At 38.1% G+C, this 21,077-nt stretch overlaps 2 protein-coding genes across 2 annotated transcripts in view; one reads left to right on the top strand and one right to left on the bottom strand.

Annotated features, from left to right (window-relative positions):
- Nucleotides 1-4,269, bottom strand: part of LOC140242227 (WD repeat-containing protein 3-like) — a 52,928-nt gene extending 48,659 nt beyond the window's left edge. The window contains exons 1-2 of the mRNA XM_072321971.1: nucleotides 4,259-4,269; nucleotides 1,681-1,864 (exon numbers count right to left, since the gene is read on the bottom strand). Coding sequence (XP_072178072.1) covers nucleotides 1,681-1,839 — 159 coding nt within the window. The 5' untranslated portion in view covers nucleotides 1,840-1,864; nucleotides 4,259-4,269. The remainder of the gene's footprint in view (nucleotides 1-1,680; nucleotides 1,865-4,258) is intronic.
- A 5-nt stretch (nucleotides 4,270-4,274) lies between these two features.
- On the top strand, nucleotides 4,275-16,978 carry LOC140242228 (uncharacterized). Its single transcript, XM_072321972.1, has 11 exons — nucleotides 4,275-4,417; nucleotides 6,057-6,160; nucleotides 7,173-7,280; nucleotides 8,044-8,108; nucleotides 8,592-8,684; nucleotides 9,457-9,519; nucleotides 10,625-10,804; nucleotides 11,639-11,734; nucleotides 12,499-12,635; nucleotides 13,746-13,866; nucleotides 16,820-16,978. Exons 1-11 carry the CDS (start codon nucleotides 4,404-4,406, stop codon nucleotides 16,868-16,870), a joined length of 1,032 nt encoding a protein of 343 aa, XP_072178073.1. The 5' UTR covers nucleotides 4,275-4,403; the 3' UTR covers nucleotides 16,871-16,978.
- Nucleotides 16,979-21,077: the final 4,099 nt, after the last annotated feature.

Here is a 21,077-nt window from a genome sequence, read left to right as displayed (position 1 = left end):
GCAACCCCAGCTGGCCAAGTCAACAACTTCAAGGAATCCAGATCCAGATGATGTGTAAGTAGAAGTCTACACATGAATCAATGATTGAAGTGGAATGACTTTTTCTAATCTAGTATCAGTAACTTTAGGGCATTTGCGTTTGATCGACAAGTAGGCCTATTTTTCTATGTATAATTCCGCGAAAAACTTCTCTAAGTTCTCATTTATGTCAAATTATGATAATGCCGTAATTGAAATGACATTTGCTGGGGCAGTTTAATGTCATTAGTCCCATTAAATGGGAAGTTTTTCATATCAATCATGTTATGCAAATTCCCAAAGAATATGATTTAGGATTTGCAAATAAATTTTTAAAAAATTAATAGATCTATCGCAAGCTCCATCATACATGTAGTCTAACCCAATAGATCTGGTAGAACTCTAACGTTTAAACAGGGGAACTATAGGTTCAAAGATGATAGATCTAACAATAATAGATTCTAGTTTAGGCCCTACTTCGACTTGAAGGTATGTCGGTTGGTGCACGGCCCCCTTTTACCACGGCCACAGGTACACTGTGCAGTGCAACTGTGGCCGTTGGCCCTGCACGGGCACAGCTTCCCCGTCCTGAATTTACACACGCCAGGGCAAGTATGGTTGGACCTACTACTAATCGACCGCCTAATGTTTATCTGCTTGATAAGAATATTTAACACTGACATTCACGTAAAAAAAAATTGACCTACGTGATTGAGAAAATCTAGCTCTATCAAATGCCGTTGTTCCGTTTTCGATTCGAAGTTTCAGTGCAAAAATATCGCCGACGAACTTGCGTGGCCTCGTTTCAGCTCCCCGCGGTAAATCGCGTTATTAGGATCGACCGCTGTTTTCGCATTGACAATGCACGCAAACCGAGTTGTATTGAACACCGTGTTGTACGAAGCTTTTTAGAAGCCTTTTAGAAACTTCCATAGACATTACATTGTGCTGTCATTACGATTCGGTGAAAATATTCATTCGAAATTTTGTCCTTGATTAAAACCATTAATGAACAATGAATTATCGCGTTTTCCCACACCATCCTCATCTACATTCAAAGCCAATCCATTTTATGTGCTTTGCGCGCAGAGAAGTGTGTACTAAGTGTTCAGTGCACGAATTATACGCGGTCGGTTTCAATAAGGGTGGTCGATATGTAGTAGGACTACCATACAAGACACAGGGTCTCCGACCCAATCGTCCGCGTTCAGAATGGACAACTCGGCGGTAATATCCGCTACCCATGACGATGTGTCATCGTCCATGATGGCCACCCTACCTATATATAACACTGACGATTACAGCGTACTGTAGTTAACGAGTGACGACGATCGACGGTGCGATGAAGAGAAGGCGTACACTGTAGTCGTACGAAGTATAGGCAGCTAGCTACTATAGCTCATGCGAACATTGCATCACACAGTACATACAGTATACCATACATTCAATTCACATTACACAAAACGTACTCCCCGCGCTCAGATCAATCAAGCGAGCAAACGAGATACTATAGCGCGATACATTGCTTTAGGGATGTCTTGCGCACACACACATTTCGCTTCGTAGCAACTTCGGAAGCGAGTTTACGTGCTGCCGCCCGCGGCTGAAATATGTCCATGTATCCTCGCGACTGGGTGTCTTTAAGAATCACCAACTTCTCACCTTTTCTCCTTTTCGTAGGTCCCATATAAAGACATGCTCAACAGCTGCAACAGCTGCAAACTGGTGGTTGTTCGTGAAGACAACATTAGCAGTGGTGGTGCCGACTACACCGAACACAGCACTGGGCACAAAACGAAGATACTGCTTTGTCAGTCCCATCTCTGTTTCAACTGGACTATAAATTCTGAAGAACCAAAACCAAAACCAAAACAAACAACAACTGAAAGTTATTAACAACAACTAGAAGAACACACTAACACACCATGACAAAATAAAAACAGAAAAATAAGCTAGTAACCCTCCTCTTGTACTGTACAAGAAGTTATCAAATTTAAAGAGTCAATGTGGATTTATTATGAGATACAGGAAATGAGCTTCTTTTGTACAGCTGCTCACAAAAGAGAAAAATGAAATAAATAATATAGGTAAAAATAGAAAAAAATGTTACTTAGTATCAGTTCAAGATTGTACAAAAGCAAATGTTTTTGGTGCTACAAGTATTTAATGCAGTGTTGCACTCCATCCTGGCATCACTCATCAGCAACAACATCGGCATTCTTACACAGTCTTCAAGGACCTCGATTATGCGGCCTAATCAGGACTGGGGCAGGCATACGGATAATTGATTTGGCTGGATAAGAGAGATATGCTCACCATGCTCACATATAGCACTTTCTACATACCGTATATGCTAGGCTAGGGCCAGGTACTATCATACACATATCATTACCAATTCGCAAACTACCGGTACATTATCATCATGATGATCATGTTTCATACCTGGTAAAGTGGTATGGTTGGGTGTCCAATTCATCAACACCCTAAATGCCTAATGTTTTTCTATCAACAGAAACTTGAAATAAAATTTATCTCACAATTTGCCTGATATTACTCACATGTAGGCCTAGACAAAGAAAATAAATTTACTCTATATTCACAAACACACATTAAAAATACGAATTGCGGTACATGCTCCAAGATAACTGCTTCTAACGCAAGGACCATAGACATGTGCAGTGTAGAACATAAACTGTACTAATAAAATTAGGGCCCCCCTAATGATAAATCTATTTATTTTTCTTTTCTTCAAGTTCATGTTTATTGTCTGATTAATGTAATTTAATGAATTGTTTGTTGTAAATTTAGGCCCAAGTCAAATGAAAAATAAACTTGAACAATCATAATAGGTTGGGCATTGGGCATACAGCCACAAGCTTTATCACAGCTTTATTACAGCCAGCTGGAGGCTACATACTCCAGCACTAGAGTTCAAGTAGTACAATAAGTTCTCATACTCAGGCGAATAATTTACATGGGTCATGACTCATGGATTAGTAGCACTAGCAGTCATTACTGCAATATAGATGAAGCATCAGGTTGACATAGGCCTACAGTGGAAACTTGCTGAAAGTGGGAGGGCATTACAAGACTTCTAGTTCTGTCTTTCCAGAAGCCCGACAAGACAGGTGAATACTAGTAGTACAGGTGAAAAGTTTAGCAGGCAGCAGCATGCAGCAGTAAGCAGACTACAGGGCAAGGATGGTGTGTTACGACGATTCCATGTGGTCCCACACGTTACAAAACACGTTATCCTTTAACAGTCACTTGACTTCTGTTGAAGTTGACTTCTACTAAAAACAGGTACAGTAAGGGCACCGGTTTTCGACACTTTAGCACATTTCCTTGTTTACCATCAATACTGCACCGTTTTACCTCGGAATTTCGATATGAAGTTGAGCTACAAAGGCCAATAATAATATGCCTTAAACGAATTCCCATTTGAATGCACTCGCGTTCAATTTACGCGATTTCCGTCACGCCGTCGCTGGCATCAGATTTCGACACCCAGCATCATTTTTCGACACAATCACAGCGCGCATCACACAGAAATCACATGGCGCGTACAGTACGCGTACACTGCATTGTGGACGCAAAGTAGCAATCATACCGGCGCAAGAACTTGTTGTTTCCTCTATAACGTGTCTTGATATGGGAATGTCGAAATCTGGTGCCACATTCTCAAAGCCAACTCTTTCTACAAGTTTGCTCATTTATCACGAATTCAGCCATGAAATTACCAAAGACGATTATGAAATCAAACATCAAGATTTGGCAGACAAACTGATACTAAAGCAAGATAACCGGCACGGGTGAATTTAATTTTACGACGATGTATACAAAATGCGTCATATTGTTTTGAACCCCTAAAAATGGCTGACATTAACATTTCTGCTGACACTGTGTTGCTTTTCTCCTAAATATTCTACCGTCGGATTATGATGACAAGTGACAAACGGTGTTTATATAAGACTAGAAATGTGATTGATAACTTGGTTGATTGCTGAAGTCAGACATTTGTATTGAGTATAAAATTTTATAAGAATTATCTGCTGGGTGTCGAAATCTGGGTCCTGTTGAAAACTGGTGCACTAACGGTAAATAAGAAATAAAACACCCAAAATTGCACTTGTATCAGTTCATTACGAAATACATATTACGTACCAACTCTACAAGAAGCGTCAATAAATGTAGGATGCCGTCCAAACAAGTTGGCGTGCACCGATCGAACGTCACTTACCCATACAGATCCCACGTGTTCGTTGAAATGATAATGAAATTGTGGTTTATTTAGTTTTCGCAGATACCATAGCGGACGACGAAGGGAGGGAAATCTTCAAACTGGAATTACCGTGACATGTAAACCGATCCATGAATATTTAGTTATGCCGAAGGCAAAGTGAGTACTCGCAACAAATTCATGTCCCTTAACAGCGTTGGGTGCTTTCAACTGGGTTATGAAGTTCTGAATTCTTGATAAGATCTTCATAAAATCGTTCGCTTTCAGGGCTGGCTGGATGTAATGTTTTAGGAATATGCGACCATTGCCTCAGTCCCGTATGCTTGAAAATGTGTTGGATTTTGGGAGACCCCTGCACTAGGAGCTGTAAAATAATTAGATCTCTACTAAAGGGCACTAAGGCCTAAAACAGTTAGGGCCTAAGTGTTAGTTGTACAAATATCTATCTAACAACGTTAGACTAGCTAGATGGATCTACTACGATGTAAATTAAATTGGTTTAATAATTGCAGAGACATAAAGCGAAGCGGTGCCTACTGCTGGTACTTGGCCCTGGTTAATGCAGATGACAGACACTGAGACAGTCTGTCATCTGCATCAAACTGCATTGGAACCCATGACATGTAGGCCCCCTATGTGCCCAATCGTGTGTTGCTGAGATAAGTTGGGTGTTGGTGGACAGCTTCTGGCGAAATCCATGTTGCTCATTCACTAAGCAGGTGCTGCTAAGCAGATGCTAAGAATTAAGATGTTGTAAATTTACCTGAACCTGGATTAATGCACTTGTCAATGTAATGACGCACCCCACTACCCCCGGACATGGGTGCGTCATGGTCATTTTTTGACTGACCACACGGGGTTTTTGACGGACACCACAGTCACTTTTTTGACGGACAAAACGCTGCAAGTGACGAACACCACAGTCACTTTTTTGACGGACAACACGTTGAAAGTGACAAACACCACAGTCACTTTTTTGACGGACATCCTCGGTACATTTGACGCACCCCCGAAAATACTGAAACGATTTTTGCATACGTTTTATTCAAGCAATTTCATTTTCTTTTGGTTCTTAAACATAATTTGTCAAAGTTTCGGCAAGTTTCCCTTACCCTGGCCCTGTAAGCACCGTACCGTCATTCACCGTACATCACGCTGCTGCATGCTACGATACTAAGCGGGTATTCCGTACATTTGTAGTGTGTATTCTGTGCATGCAATCCATACATGACAATCACATGTGTGCAGATGCGCTGTGTGTACGCGGCCATTGCTAGTCCGGTGGATGCATACTGCAGCGCAGTGTCGCGCGTCTCGTCAGGCTAATCCCGCGAGCAGAAAATGGCATGCGGCAGGCAGTTTCTTCTGCTGCCACTTCTTTTACTGTCAAAAATTCGCCTTTGTCACCACAGAACATTATTTAGAAAATGTGAGGAGAAAGGGTGGCTTTTGAATTATTTGTTTGCCAGATTCTGGCAAGCATTTTCCCCTCTTATTCCAAAACGCTTCCTGACTTTCACTTGCCGCGGTAAAACGCTCACTGTAATTTCACTCGCGGTACGTGTATACGGTATAAGTAGCGTGCAAAAATGCGTGCAGTTTTCCATAGCAAGTGACGCACCCCTCGGTTCAGAATAATGCGTGTTATTTTCCATAGCCAAGTGACGTACCATGACGCACCCCTCGGTCAAAAATTTGACCGACAATGATGGGGTTTTGACGCACCCCTCGGTCAAAAATTTGACGGACAAAGCTGGTAAAATGACTACTAAATGAATCTACTCATTGACATTGTCAGAGACAAGAAGAGCAAGTCCAAGCGGCGACATGAGAGCAGCAGCAGTAGCTATGATGACGATTCCAGCGGCAGTGACTCGTACTCCAGCTCAGGAAGTGATTCTGGTATGTAGACAATCTACAGTTTTTGTTTGTGTTTGTTTGTTTGTTTGTTTGTTTGTTTGTTTGTTTGTTTGTTTTCATAAAAGACTGACAAACAACTGAAAGGTTTTGTCACATCACAGCCTGTAGCACACTCAGTTGCTGTTATGCTTCTCTCACGCTCTCCCCCTGCCCTTCCCCCATCCCCTTCCCCTTGCTCACTTCACTCTCGCACACCTGGCTTTCAGGAAATTTTGAATGGTTCCCTAGCCCTGTTAGGGTGTGACATCTCAGACTGTAAACACCTCGGTACCCTCGGAACTTGGTAACAGAACTGTGTTCCACTGTTCATTTGTTTGTTTGTTTGTTTTTTTTTTCTCTCTGTCTTCTTCTTCTTCTTTTTTCCTACCTCACAGTTCATCTTTTCCTCTTTATTTGCTGAGCTACTGTATACATGTATGCCATATTAATAGCAAGTCTAATTTTTTGCAAATCCTGATTTCCAATAATTCCATGAGTGGTTTAATTTACGATTGTGGATTACAGTACTGAACGGAGAAATGTACGTATGCACTATACTCATGTCTGGATGAGAGTTAATATCTAGCTTGTTTTTAAGTTTTAGTTAAGAATAGCATGGGACTCGCAAAATTTGCGAAAATAAAAACCTCGTGACATATTTGGCGTGCACTGTAGTTTTTCTTAAATGTGCAGGGTTAGTGAGCTTTAAGTCTGCAACTTGAATACTAAAACGATGCCTTCTCCCAGGTTGTACAATGAAAATGCTGTTTTATTTCAGAGACTACTGTACAACAAACCAAATTTTAAATATGTGAAGTACAAAAATCACTTAAAGACTACAAAGTTCTGTCGTGAAAATTTGCTGTAGCAAGCAAATGTTGATACTTTTTCTGTGTTGTAGCTATTGACTGTACATACATGTGTACATATTTGCAAATTTCTAATATGGAAAGTGTAATTCATGCACTTGGAGTATTGAAAAAGATTTACACCTGTTTTGTTTGTTTTCACACAGAGGATGACTACAAGATTAAAAAGAAACAAAAGGTAGAAGCCTCATCAAAAAAGCAACAGAAGAAGGACAAGAAGAAAGCAAAGAAGAAAGAGAAAAAGAAATCCCTAAGTGAGTAAAATAAGCACTTCCTGTTTGAGGATACATACTGATATTTATTGCTAATAACCAATGGCCAGCAAAAGCTCAAAAATTGTCATATTTCAGAGTGATGGTGAATTTGCTCCTTATTTAGAACTGTGGATGCATTACACTGAGAATGACTGTGGCATTAGTTTGTATGGTTTGACCAGCCTGTGAAGGTCAGTGGTTGGACAACAGAAGTTCATTAAATTGCAAAATTTTAGCATCAATGCAGCAATGCAAGAGTTATGAGATGTAAATTCATCAATCTTCAATATTAAAATGTAAGTTAAGTACATTTAATAGGGCATTTGATTGGTAAATTTGGAGAAAGGTGTGGTAGAATGGCAGAGGTTGAAAGTTGATATAGAACTTTGACATTTTGCTCTTTTCACTCTGAGCTTAGTCTAATGCCACTGCAATTTGTGATGGATCTCATGGATTCTGAGAACTCAAATTTATCTGTCTGACATGACATCATTCAAGAAGAACAGATAAAATCCCCTTCTCAGTATTAGGTAGACATTTGTGGTTGCTGAATGAAGCTGTAAATTGTTCATTCTCATCTGAAAATAATGTATTTCCTTTTTTCGTAGATATAGACAGAAATCAAGTACACTAAATTCATGAATGAAAGCAAAAGTATAAATGTTAGTCTACAATGAGGACAGGAAATATTTATTTTACAATGTTTTGTATTCAGTTGAATATTGTTGTGATGGAAACAATATTTTTTTTTGTATTAACACAGATAAGATTTCCAAAGAGGACTACTACAGCAAGAGCAAAGAGTTTAGAATTTGGCTTATGGAGGAGGCAAGTACAAATCACTGTGTGTTACAATCATATGTAATTCCGGAGAAGGGGTCAAATTTAGTTTTGCACATCATATTTTACAGACTTCGTGTTATTGTGGTGAAAATTGGAACTTTCATTTTGATAGCCCATTCGTTTTATGGCCAATTGGGGAAAAAAAAAGAGAACAGACTAGTTAATGATCTCTGTTCTTACTGTTTGTTTTGTCACATTTTGCAGCTCTAGCCACTGTAACAAGCCAGTTGGTTGGGCTTGAAATACTGGCAAAGGCTCTCTTCATAAAGTCATAACCGCTATTGAAGTTATTGCAGCTTTACAAAAAATTGACATACAATTGTAATTTATTCTTCCTGGTACTGTTTCTTAAAAAAAGGCAAATGTGCAGTATTTGAGTTAAGGTCTATAGTAAGAGTGGATGTGCATATGCAATGTGTACCATTTATACTGGTGTGTGTGTGTTTACTTCTTTATTTGACTTCACAGAAAAACAAGTCGTTGGATGAGATGAAATCCACCAAGTCAAAGGCCTACTTCAAGAAGTTTGTCAAGAAATGGAATGGTGGAAAATTGGCAAAGGTTAAACCTCTCTCTGAAATCTGTTTTGCTGCTTTTAATCACTTTCACTTTTTGATTCATGTTGCAATTGGATAACTACTGTACAAGCTGTGTCTCATGAAACAATTTGTAACAATCTATTTTGAATTGAAAATAATCTACAGTACATTCTTGGAATAGTTGGCATACAACATATATTAGTATGAAATTGTATTTTTGTTTTGGTAGATGATAGTGGAAAAGAAGTTTTTTGCATGTTAAAAAAAAATTCAAGCAACGAACATGCATGCCATAGTTTGTCCTTACATCTTTCTAGCATTTCGCGTACAGCAGCTGCATATATGAACAAGGTATTCGTGTGTCCTGCTCCCATAAAGTGGAATAATCTTACTCTACACAATGTATTTGTAAAGCAGACTTGTACAGTATTGAGTTTAAGACCAGACTAAAAACAAATCCTCTTAAATGTGCTAGCTAGCCTGAACTATGTACAATGTACAGTGTATGTTACGACTTTAATTTTGCTTTGCAAAGTATAGTGTATTGTTATAGTAGCCACAGAATATAAAATGTCCTTTGTAAATATTATCATGATTAGTATTCCAGACAGCTGTACAGATCCGGCCTTTCATGAAATTGAAGGCAATGACTTTTGATTTTATGCACCACACTAACCTTAATAATAAATGAGAAAATGCATGCTAGTCCTATACACCTGATCAAGAGTTTGTAAACAGTGGAAATACCAAGAAAAATTAGTTGACTCACAAATCCCAACTTTGTCTTTGTCCAGAAATTCTACAAAGGCATCGATGCAGCTGATGAGAAGTCTTCACTCACAAAGTACAAGTGGAAGGTAATAACAGCTCTTTCATAGGTTTTGTGTTAGAATGTATTCTACCATTAATTTGGATGCACTAAATTCTACATTCTTATGAGCACACATAGCCTACCTGCAGATATTATCTTAAAGTAGTGTGGTAGCATGAATGTAAATTAATATCAAACATCAAAATATTTTTTCGTATGTAGTGCAATTATCCATTCCATTTTATATTCAATTCACCTTTTTTTCCATGAATCATGTCCTTTTCTGAATCTTTGTATGTTAAAGAGAAGAAATGTGTAAATAATTGTTTTGTGAATGTGGCAAGGTCTCAGTACCATGTCGTCGGTTGAGAATGATAAGGGCGTTAAGTTGTCACTAAACCCATAGGCCCGAATTCACGAAGGTGGTACAAACGAAACCATGGTTTAAACCATGGACAAAAACCATGGAATGCCAAGTGTTGCATGCGATATTTCGCTACGAAATCAGTCATTTCGTCGATGAAATGATTATTTTGTAAAGAAATGATAACATTTTGTAACTAAATGAACATTTCGTCCACGAAATGATAATTTCGTTAACGAAACAGTCATTTTGTCGACGAAATGACCAATTTCGTAACGAAATATTCTGTTTGACACTTGGCGCTCCATGGTTTTTGTCCATGGTTTAGACCATGGTTTTGTTTGTACCACCTTCGTGAATTCGGGCCATAGTGTTCAAGACAACTTAACGCCCTTCTCATTCTCAACAGACGATGTAATTGTTGTAGTGGTGTTGTTTACATACATGATAGACATTCTGGAGAGAAAAATGATGAAAGTGAAACATATGTCGTGCTGATTGCAATTGTAGATGTTACATCTTGCTGTTCCCTAGACTACATACTTGTCTATTAACTCTACGAACTTCTGCAGTTGTTTTCGTATTTAAATCATAGAACTATTAATAGTGAGTTTTTGTCAACATGATCACTTCCATGCCTCACTCATTCTGTCCTTAAAGGGATACTAATCAAAGAAATTAGAAAAACAATAGAATAAGTTGGTTGTTTTGATTCGAGAGAACTTAGTGAAAACTCCGCCAAATAAACATACATTGTATATTTATCTCTAATTCGTTTGACCACAAGTTTGCCGACAAGTTGCCGGCGTCGTCGACGCTATTACGGAGTCCTGACGGGAGCGTGAGTATGTCTCCATTCAAGACGCCTCAGCCCACCAAGTTCTCGACGTTTGGCAAGGGCTCCTTCCGGGAAGCAGGCAGCAAAAGTGTCCCGCCTGATGCCCGGTTCATCGGACCCAGTAGACCAGTAAGTTCAGTCATTTTGTTCCAGCCATAGAAGTCAAGCTTCACTTTCAATTGTAGCTGCAGAATGAATTACCTTTTCCAAGAGATCGAGCCTCACTAATTAAAGATTGAACTAGAAAAGCACTCTGAAAGCGCAGACCTTCACCAAGCAGGTTTTTCCACCACCGATCTTGTTCTTCCATAGAGATCAGTGATTTCCACTCATATGCTTGTTGAAAATAGCCCACTCTCCCAATATAGAAGCCTTTTGTTATGTAATCAACTTTCAGTTGTGCGGCGCCTCGCCCTAGCCCAAGCCCTAGCGTAACAGAAACTAGAGTTCCCTGAGCACGCACTTTTGTGCACGCATACAAACCTCAGATATGCGCAGCTTGAACTCCCAAGTTCTTTGACCTTACCTGCCAAAATATAAAAAATCCTTCATAAAATCCATTAAAATCGGGGAATCACTACCAAAAATTTAACCATCTGTTACTTGTGTCATTTTCAACCTTTCATGTAAATTTCATCCAAATCCGTTCAAAACTTTTTGAGTTATTTTGCACAAGGACAGACAGACAAACCAACAAACCAATGTCGACGAAAACATTATCTCCTTCCTTGGCAGAGGTAATGAATGTATTGTAATTTCTTACATTGGGAGAAATTGTCTGATTGAGGAAGGGTAGAAATGCTGCTTTTTCCACCAGAAATATTCCTTTTCAGCCCCTTGAATACTGCGATGATGTTTTACAAGGTCGGCATCCCTGCACACATCACTAAATTCAATAACAATAAATGTGATTAAATTCAGCGCTCGGTTGTGTATTTTTCCAACTCTACTTCCCAAACATAGCCGTCCATGTCACAGGTTGAGCAGGAGAACAGCCGGGAAGAGGCAAGGAGACGGTTACAAAAGGAGCGGAAAGATTTCAACAGCTACAACAAGATGGTAAGAGAATGTGTTGGATGTTGAGACGTTCATTTGTTTGTGTGTTTTTCTCTCGTTCTGTGTGTCTCCCTCACTCTGTCTCTCTTTCAGAATCAATCAAAAGTGCACACTAAGGTTCTTCTAAGTTCATAGAGGATTAATTCTCTGTTCCTCTCTAATGCTCAGCAAATTTATGTACGTTTCTGCTCAATTTTATGCAGATTTAACCAGCATCATGTAATACAGGGCACCACAGTATTTCTTCTTTTTTTTTTTTTGACCCATTCGTACCGCTAAAATCTTTAAAGATTAAATTTTGGTGGCCTGAAATAAAAGGAAATGTATAAAACCCATTTTGAATGTAAGCTGCCCAATCAGGCTACCAAAAATAGCCTTTTGCAAAATTCAGTGGCCCGACATCAATTTTTTTTTTTTTTTTTTTTTTTTTTTTTTTTTTTTTTTTTATGGCCACAGGCCACTGTGCCACCACTTATGTTGAGCCCTGTTTAAAATTTGTTCAACTTTTATAAGGTTCATAGGCACCAATGTACGTAATAATGACATGGTAGTGATTTCTACATCAAAACTTCCAACAAGATTTGTTCTGCTTGTTCTGCTGTCTGAAAGTCTCATTATTGTCAAACTGCATGTCAACATCGTCCAATATCCACTAATGACAGGTACATTGCACTCTCGCCCGCATTTTATGTGTGTGCCTTCCATTCAGTTGTCTGTAGGTGCGATTTTATTGGTATGTTGTTGCCATTTTCACTGCGCATCTGTAGGTGATGGATGAATTGGCACCCAAGGCCACAGGACGCGAGGCAAAGATTGAGAAGAGGTACGCCAGGAAGTTTGAGAGAAAGCAGAGGGAGTCAAGCCCAGGTCTCGGTGTAGAGGACAGATCTATTATGGGCGGAGCGTAAGTTGGACTGTTTAATCAGTTTCTCAATGTTTCTGTAACAATGGATTGTCTTGTGCACTTGTACATATTTTATAGAATATTTGCTGTATGTGTTTAGAGTAGTAACATTTTGGAGTAAAAACTGTAAAAGAAAATAAGAACTTCTTAAAGGTTCTTTGTGAAAATGAATATAAGATACTGTGGGTAATAGCTAGAAAGTCTTGGGCATACATACTCATGTGGAATTGAACCCACAACCTCCTAACTGCTAGGCATGCTTCATATCCACTACACTAAACTTCCACCCATAATTGCAAGTGATGGTTCTGATCTCGTACGTATAGCAGCAGATACTGCATATGATTCAGTTTAATGTTTCTTGAAGGGCAATTTTTGTCAGTCAGTTGCAATAAAAACAACTTGGCGCAAGAATCATTAAATTGAATTGATACTGTGGGTATACTAATGAGCAGAGTTCCACTGGCAGTGTATTCCACAGTGTATAAATGTAAGTCCATAAACTGTAAATCTACAATCATCTGCACAGTGGTATACTGTATGATGGAGCGCGGCTCACAATATGAATGGCAAGGATAGTGTATATGTAATGATATCTAGGAGCAGTATCATGTAACTACTCAAAAATCAGATATATTTCATGTGTGTGTTTTTTTACCCAGTAGGCACCAGCATTAACTGTTCTTTAAACAGTTGCATCTTACATTGTTTAGAGAATTTGATTGTTCAAGTATCTTTTCTCTGTTTGCTTGCTTGTTTATGTATTTCATCATTTGTGCCAATGTGGATTAGTTCTTTTTTCTTTTAACCCTCACCTTCTTGATTGTGAGCAAGTGAAGGTTACTGAATTAGTGCAAAAAACAACAACAACGAACAAAACAAAAAAAAAGTCTTGAAAAAGGTTCCATTGTGTCCGAGCTGCTAATCCATGATGATGATGACACATTTGTTTGGCAGTAAATTAATGGCTGTTTTAGATAGCTCTTCAATGTTCATAACCCACCGTGTCAGGCCCAATTCAGTTATTCCAGTGTAGACTCCTTTGCCAGCTGTATGAAAGCATGTTTTCTACTTCCTCCTTCACAATTTCGTATATCTCTCCTGATGCAGAGACTACAACGAGGTGATGGAGAGGAGGAGGATTAGACAAGAGAAGAGGAAGGATGACCTGGAGCACAGGGCCACCATGAAGATGACCGAGTACCAGCTCAAAGAGCAAGCCAAGATGAAGGTAAGATTCTCCCATCTTAAAGGGAACGAAAACCCGAAGAGAAATGTGGAATAAGTGAAAGCAGCAACACTAATAGAACATATCAGTGAAATTTTGAGAAAAAATTGGACAATCGATGCAAAAGTTATGAATTTTTAAAATATTCGTGTTGGAACTGCTGGATGAGGAGACTACTTAGTTATGTTATGACGTCATGTGTGGACAACAATATAAATAGGATATAAGAGGAATTCCACAAAAATTCACTTTTCTAGCATAATGAAAGAGCACTTGACTAACTGCTTTCAGAAAGCAGGGGGGATACTTACTACCCTTAACTTTATTATGTTGTATCGAGTTGATGGAATGTGTAATTTTCATGAATAATGAATTTTTGGGGAATTACCGTTATTCTTTTTTTATATTATTGTCCACACATGATGTTATAACCTCTAGTAGTGTCCTTATCCAATGGTTCCAACACCAAAACTTTGAAAATTCATAACTTTTGTATCGATTGTCCAATTTTTCTCAAACTTTCACTGATGTGTTCTACTAATGTTGCTGCTTTCACTCAATCCACATTTCTCTTTAGGGTTTGGTTTTCTTTAAAATACTGCTTATCATCACTAGGGTGGCAAGACCTTGTATCTCAAAGTTTGGTGACAATTGCTTGTTTGGATTAATTGTCAGATAATCAGTAATTGTGTAAGTGATGTCCTGTCCAAATCCTAGCTCTTTTACCCAAGAAATAAAGCCATCGTGGCATGTCAAAGAAAATGCAACACCATTTGGCTGCCATGTTTTTTGGCTGTCCTGAACATTCAGCATTTTTTTATACAATGATTTGTCGCCCTAACAGTGATTGTATGACATGCATAGCCTTGGTTCCATTTTCAAGCATTTTGCGAGTCGCCTGAATGTATTGCTTTTGGTAGTGTTTAATTCTCTATGGCATGACCTTGCCCAGTCTCCTTCTTGAAAAAGGGATGATTCAGTCAACCATACCCAAGTCCAATCTGAAGGGACTGGAAGAAAATCCTTTGACTGATATGTGATTATCAATTTTTACGATATTCATGCTTATATCCATCTAAGGTAGAATTTTTCTTCAACTTGACCAATTTTTGTCGAGCCCACCAGAGGTGAGGGGAGACTAAGGGATCGCCTGCGGCGTCTGTCCATCGGTCGTCTGTCCGTCCGTCGTCCGTCCGTCTGTCCGTAACGCTACAAAAACTTCAATAACTCTTTACTCTGGGCTTCAATTGCAATCAAACTTCGAGGGAAGAGGGGTCATACAAAGTTTCACATCTTACCATATATGAAGGTCACCTCAAGGTCAAAACTCACAGGCAGGGGTCAATGAACTTTAGGGGTCAATGAGCTTTAGGGCCCAATGTTACGTTTTTATGGCGCGTTTCTATTATGGGTCATAACTTTTGATCCATAACTCCATTTGTGACCAAACTTGGCTGGTAGATGTCCCTTGGGGAGTGGATGGTCACCACAAGGTCAAAGGTCACAGGCAGGGGTCAATGAACTTTAAGGGCCCAATGTTAAGTTTTTATGGCACGTTTCTTTTTTGCCATAAATTTTTACCCCTTTATATCTCTTTTTATCTGTTATATCCCATTCGCGTACAATTTCTTGTATGCGAATGGGCGAGACACATTATGGCACTTGTTTAACTTGTGCAAAGTCAGCTTTAGTAGCTGAGGTTGATTGCGTTTGGATTTCTCATTGCCTTGCTCTGGCTCTCGGATGCAACTTTAACCTCATGCGAGATTGTCATGCAAGTCCTGATTCACACAATGTATGGTGTGTACTGCAGTCTTGAACCTCCGGCGTGCAACTGATATAGCTTGTAGCCCAATGTCACACTTCAAGGAAGATGGGTAAATTGTTCCATTCAAAGTATAACAGAGATAGATAAGTAAGGAGATTCCATGACATTTGCTCCTGTGACAATTGCTCCCACAAAATATCTGTATGTTATTTAAAGCCAGACATAAAACCTACTCACAAACAAAGCCCCATAAACTGTATTTCTGCCAGGTAATCCTCACATCAAACTCATATAAAGCTAAAACCCTGTCACAACCCTAACTCTAACCCTAAGCAGGAGCAGATGTTGTGCATCCAAGTAAAGGTACATGTAGGCCCATGTATGCCTCATGTGTCACAATGCCATACATTGTAGCTGTTTATAATTGATAAATTAAATATGCTTCATTGAACATAAATGTATTTCTTACTATTAGAGACTCTTGTATGACAGCTTTTGAATACAGGGCAGAAAATTTACTTTCCTTATGAATAACACAACTGTTTATGCCTATTTTTTTAAAAGGATATCATAATTTATAGCAGGCAGGAGATTTTTGTTTGAGGCTACTTTGATTTCTCCTGTAGCGGTGAATGGTAGACTTATGATTGCCATGTACAGTCCTACCATTCTGCTCAAGATATGGGAACAATTGGGAGGGGGGAATGAAAAAAACTAATATTACTATCAACAAAAGGTCATGAAAACAGAAACACAACATTTCATGAAGCTTCTTCTTGCCTGAAAAAAAAAAAATGGAAATATTCCTATGAAATACTGTGTATGCCGAATATTTCTTGATGTTTTTATTTTTTGCAAATTTCGCAAGTCAGGTGCTATTTGCAAAATAGCACTTATTGCAAAATAGCACACGAAAATAATGACTCTGAGCCCGATATGAATGTGACGCACATGTATACATTTCTCTGTTAAGTACAGTACTCCACGAATTAAACACTCGCTAAATCTTGGGGAAGTCCCGATTTGCGAAAATTTAGACTTGCTATTTATGGCGTATACAGCAGAACAGTTGGCAGGTGTGTTATTGAGTGAAATGCTTGCTTAGTCCACAGACATTTCTCTCTCTCAAAAAAAAAAACAAAAAAAAAACCAACATGATATATGATGTTTACATTTCACATCGTGCAGGCACTTCTGGAGCAGGCCAGAGCAAGCAAGAGTGAGAATGCTCTGTGGTGAGGGTGCTGCTGGCGGAAAGGAAAGATCAACGACCTTTGACACCGTTGCTGCAGGGTGAAATCCTCAGATTACGCAACAGACGGTGTCCTGGTGATGTACGTAGCAGTGCACTAGATTACGCATGAAACACCTGTTTCACGCTCACTGTCTCATCTTGTGAACACATGTGCACTCTCGAAGAAAACATTTGAAAACTGGCTTCTTCTTGGGTCAGCTGGTTTGTTGGAATATACACTCAGAGACCTGTGCTGGACATTTCATGCAAGTATTTGTGATCAACTTTCTTCACTTTCTTTTTAATTCTTCTGTTAAGCACCCGTGGTCACTCTTCAAATCCAAAGGTAAAAGTAAGACTGAGAGAGAGAATTCTGCACAGCAGAAGGTACAATGCAAACACCATCTATATCATGTCCCATCAACAGTGGGCTGTCAAGTAAACATAAAATCGATCATTATTGTCAGTCAATAGCTGGAGTGGCTATGGTACTTTGCTATCAGCCGAAGAGCCTGTCTAGCTTTTATATTGTGAAGATACATTGTATTATATATATGATTATATTTTGTGCTTTATTTTTCCAGAGTATGATTTATGTGTGCTTGAGCCAACTGTATTGTTCATGCACATCTCTTTCACTCTTTCTCTTTCTCATTTTTACAAGCACGTATAATCAGAAATATAAAGACTAGAATGCTGGTGATGGAAAATTAGAGTGTTCTGTACTTCAGAATAAGTGGGAAGTTGGAATCCAAATCTACACATATGTACATTACTGTATGCATGGCATTTGCTGTGCCTAATCACTGGGCCATTTAGGGGTGCAATTAATCCAAACTTCTGCGATATTTTTCCCCCTTCAGTTTGAACTCTGGTTAAGTGTTTCAGCGACACAATTGATCATGATTAACCTTATTTTACCTATCGAACTCCATGACTTTGATTTGTTTATGATGTGCAGTAGACCCTGTATCCATTCCACCTATCTGATGCATTTTATTTGCATGTTTGATCACTTGAAGTTGACTACAGTGAAGCAGATGGATAAATAGCCTGCAGTAGGGCCACATCATCTATGATATTAGTGGTGGTATTTAGTGTTTGTTTATTCTTTTTCTTTATGACTCTCATGTGCTTTCCCAGGCTTTTGCATGTTACATGATACAAATCGCCAGATAATCTGCAGAATTTACATTTGCCTATTGACTGGATTTTGTTTTTAATGGGTATTTGATTATTTTCAAAGATTTTATGTATTTCCACTATTTAATATGTTTGCTTGTTTTGTTAATCCAAATACTTTAATCTTCCATCTCTTTATAATGAGTGAAAAATACAATTTTATGATGGCTTCGAAATTGACTTCATTAATGGAGAAAATAATGAAATTTCACATGCTATGAGATAATTCTCTCAGGTTTGCTTAGCCATTTCAGAATTTCATGATTATTGAAATTTGCAATTTATAAGGGCAGAAAACAATCCTGTGTATATAAACACATGTACTCTCAACCTTGAAGTGTTTTTGTTTTGTTTTTTTTTTTAATCAATGAAGCATGTGTATCTTCCTTTGCTTTTAAGCAAATTTGATATTTTCAAGTAACAAAATGTACATTGTAGATCACTGCCAATATAGTTTTAAAGTTATTGACTTTTAAATCTCCCTAAAATGATAGAAGTCAATTTGGTAGCCAGCATCCTTCGCTGTTCCCCTCGAAAAGGTAAAACAAATGAGGAACTGAATTATTTTCATGAGGTGTTATTTTTCCCAGCCACCGTGTTTGAATACACTACAGATTTGATGCTAATCTGGGATTTTGTGCACGATTCCAAGACATATCACTTACACAGTATTTTTTTTAATTGATTCTATTAATTGGGATTTGTTTTTGGCTAATATTTTGCACTGCGACACAGTACAATGTCATGTGTAACAAGTCCTGTTTAAACTTTATAATACTGTATTGACATTCAAAGGTATTTTGCAAAGCCAAGGAAGATGTTTGTGAGTGAATCAATGCGTTAGATTTTTAAAGGCAATTAGCATTCTCCTATTTTTTTTTTAATTTATATATATATATATTTTTTTTCTTTTTATTCTATTTTTTTTTTTTTTTTGGGGGGGGGGGATGTTTTGATTGACATTTTACAGCATACTCTTGCTATGACATACTTCATTGGAACCAGTGAAATTGCTTTGATATATCAACATTTCATTGTACTGGGGTTCAAAAAAAAAAAAAAAAATCAACAGGAAACAGCACTTACAGTGTATGTTATTACAAGTGTTTGTCACATCAGTATTCTTTACAAGGATAGTCCACTGTGTTGATGAATTATTTTCAACATTGATTTTCCTTGTTAGTAATGGTGGTTTGGTATGCATGTTATGAGGGGAATATTAAAGGTATATTAGATGTTTAATGTAAAGAACAATTTATTTCTTTTTAGTTCATGTTATGGATTGTAAATAAGTGTATATCAACACTGAAATAGATGTGGATTCTTTGTCCAGAGTTGAACGTAGCTTATAAAGTTTACAAGTTCTCCACGTAGAATTAATCTCTCCCAATGTCCAAACCATGCAGGGAGGGCAAATATTTTTGATTCAATGTTAATTTTCTATCTTAGGGTATGTAGCTGTGTCGTCACTCTCATTGCACAGACGTACAAATTGAATGAGTGCATATCACAGTTATCTTTAGTAATTATGTTGTCTTTTAAATTCTTTGCAAAATTACTTCAAGACTGCACAATTGTATCAACCAATCTGATACACACTTCCTGGTTTTTATTATGTGTCTCAACTGTCATGCTGACTGTTGCTTTTTCGGAATGGATCTGTATGGAAAGCGTGAAACTACATTGCCGCAGAAAGCAAAAACAAAAACGAAAACAAAAACAAAAAACAAAACCTGGTCTCTTATCTTTTTTTTTTCTATCCACCAAATTGTTATGCCTTCATCTTTTAGCCAGCATGTGCAGACTGCCAATGAATGTCAAGCATTATGTTTAAAAAGCAGTAGTCTCTGGGTATTAAAATGTAATGGCTCGTGATGTTGTCATTTTCTTTTGCGTGCACAACCACCATACAAATACTTTAATATGTTCTTCTTCGGTGGTATGAACGCTTGCAACACATACACTTATTAAGACTGATCCAGACAAGAAATGGCGCTGAGACATAATTGGTAGAACGAGTGATCCTACTTTAATATGACTGGTATGCTTAAAAAAGGTGTAGAGATCCAACACTCATCACTCATTACCGTGGCAACATATTTCAATATTATTCACGACTTTCATTTATTTCAGTGAAGTGACCTTGTGTATATCTCCTGATTAGAATAACATCTGTGTACATTGTTTTTCATCGACCCCCAAAATACTCAGCTACTGCAAAGTTCTTGTTCTACATAATGTAAGCGGTTCAACTGAGTAACCCTTTCTATTGAAGTGTGCATCATCATGTCAAGTATTTGATTGTGCCATATCCAGTGTAGTCACGGAGATGCCAACTGTTCCATTTGTTGCATTCTTTTGTATAGGTCTTATGTTTTGATTTGTTGGGTTTTTTTGTGTGTGTGTTTATGCCAAAATACTGCAGGATTCATTAAAAAATACTGCTTTTCCAAAATTATATTACTTCACATGTCTGAACCAGGAAAGATGAAAATATTATTTTTCTACCAAAAATACTGTATGACATTTCAGCCCTCAGAAGACTGCAATGCTGATTTAATACAAGGTTGGTATCTCTGTAATCATCTGTGCTGCAAATGGTGCGTGTTTTACATGGGATTTTTTCACTGCATCCAAGATTACGTGTACTTGTATGTTAGACATCTGTATTATGTCTTTACAAAAAAGAAAAGAATGTTGTACTGTTACAGTGCAATCAAACGTATAGTGTAAATAATTGGACTATTTTATTACTCGTGTACATTGATCATCTATTCACTGTGAGTCTTCTGAATTTTAGTACCTTCATTGTACCCTCCATATGAACTTGTCAAATAAGCATGACAAGATGCTTGTACTGTAGGTCAAGTACAAAGTTCTTGCTCCCTCATAAGTTTGGTAAATGATTTTTAGGTCTCCTCAATAAATCAATTTTGAGGGCTCATTTCACTGCTGTCAGCACTGTGAAATATTTATTTGAATACTGGCACCGTTTGAAAGAGTTTATTTTTCCTGGCAGGGCAAGGTGTC

Source organism: Diadema setosum, chromosome 19 (assembly GCF_964275005.1).
Source record: "Diadema setosum chromosome 19, eeDiaSeto1, whole genome shotgun sequence".
In the NCBI taxonomy this organism is placed as follows: Eukaryota; Metazoa; Echinodermata; class Echinoidea; order Diadematoida; family Diadematidae; genus Diadema; species Diadema setosum.
The sequence above is the reverse complement of the archived record's forward strand: the minus strand, read 5'-3'. Positions and strand labels throughout refer to the sequence as shown.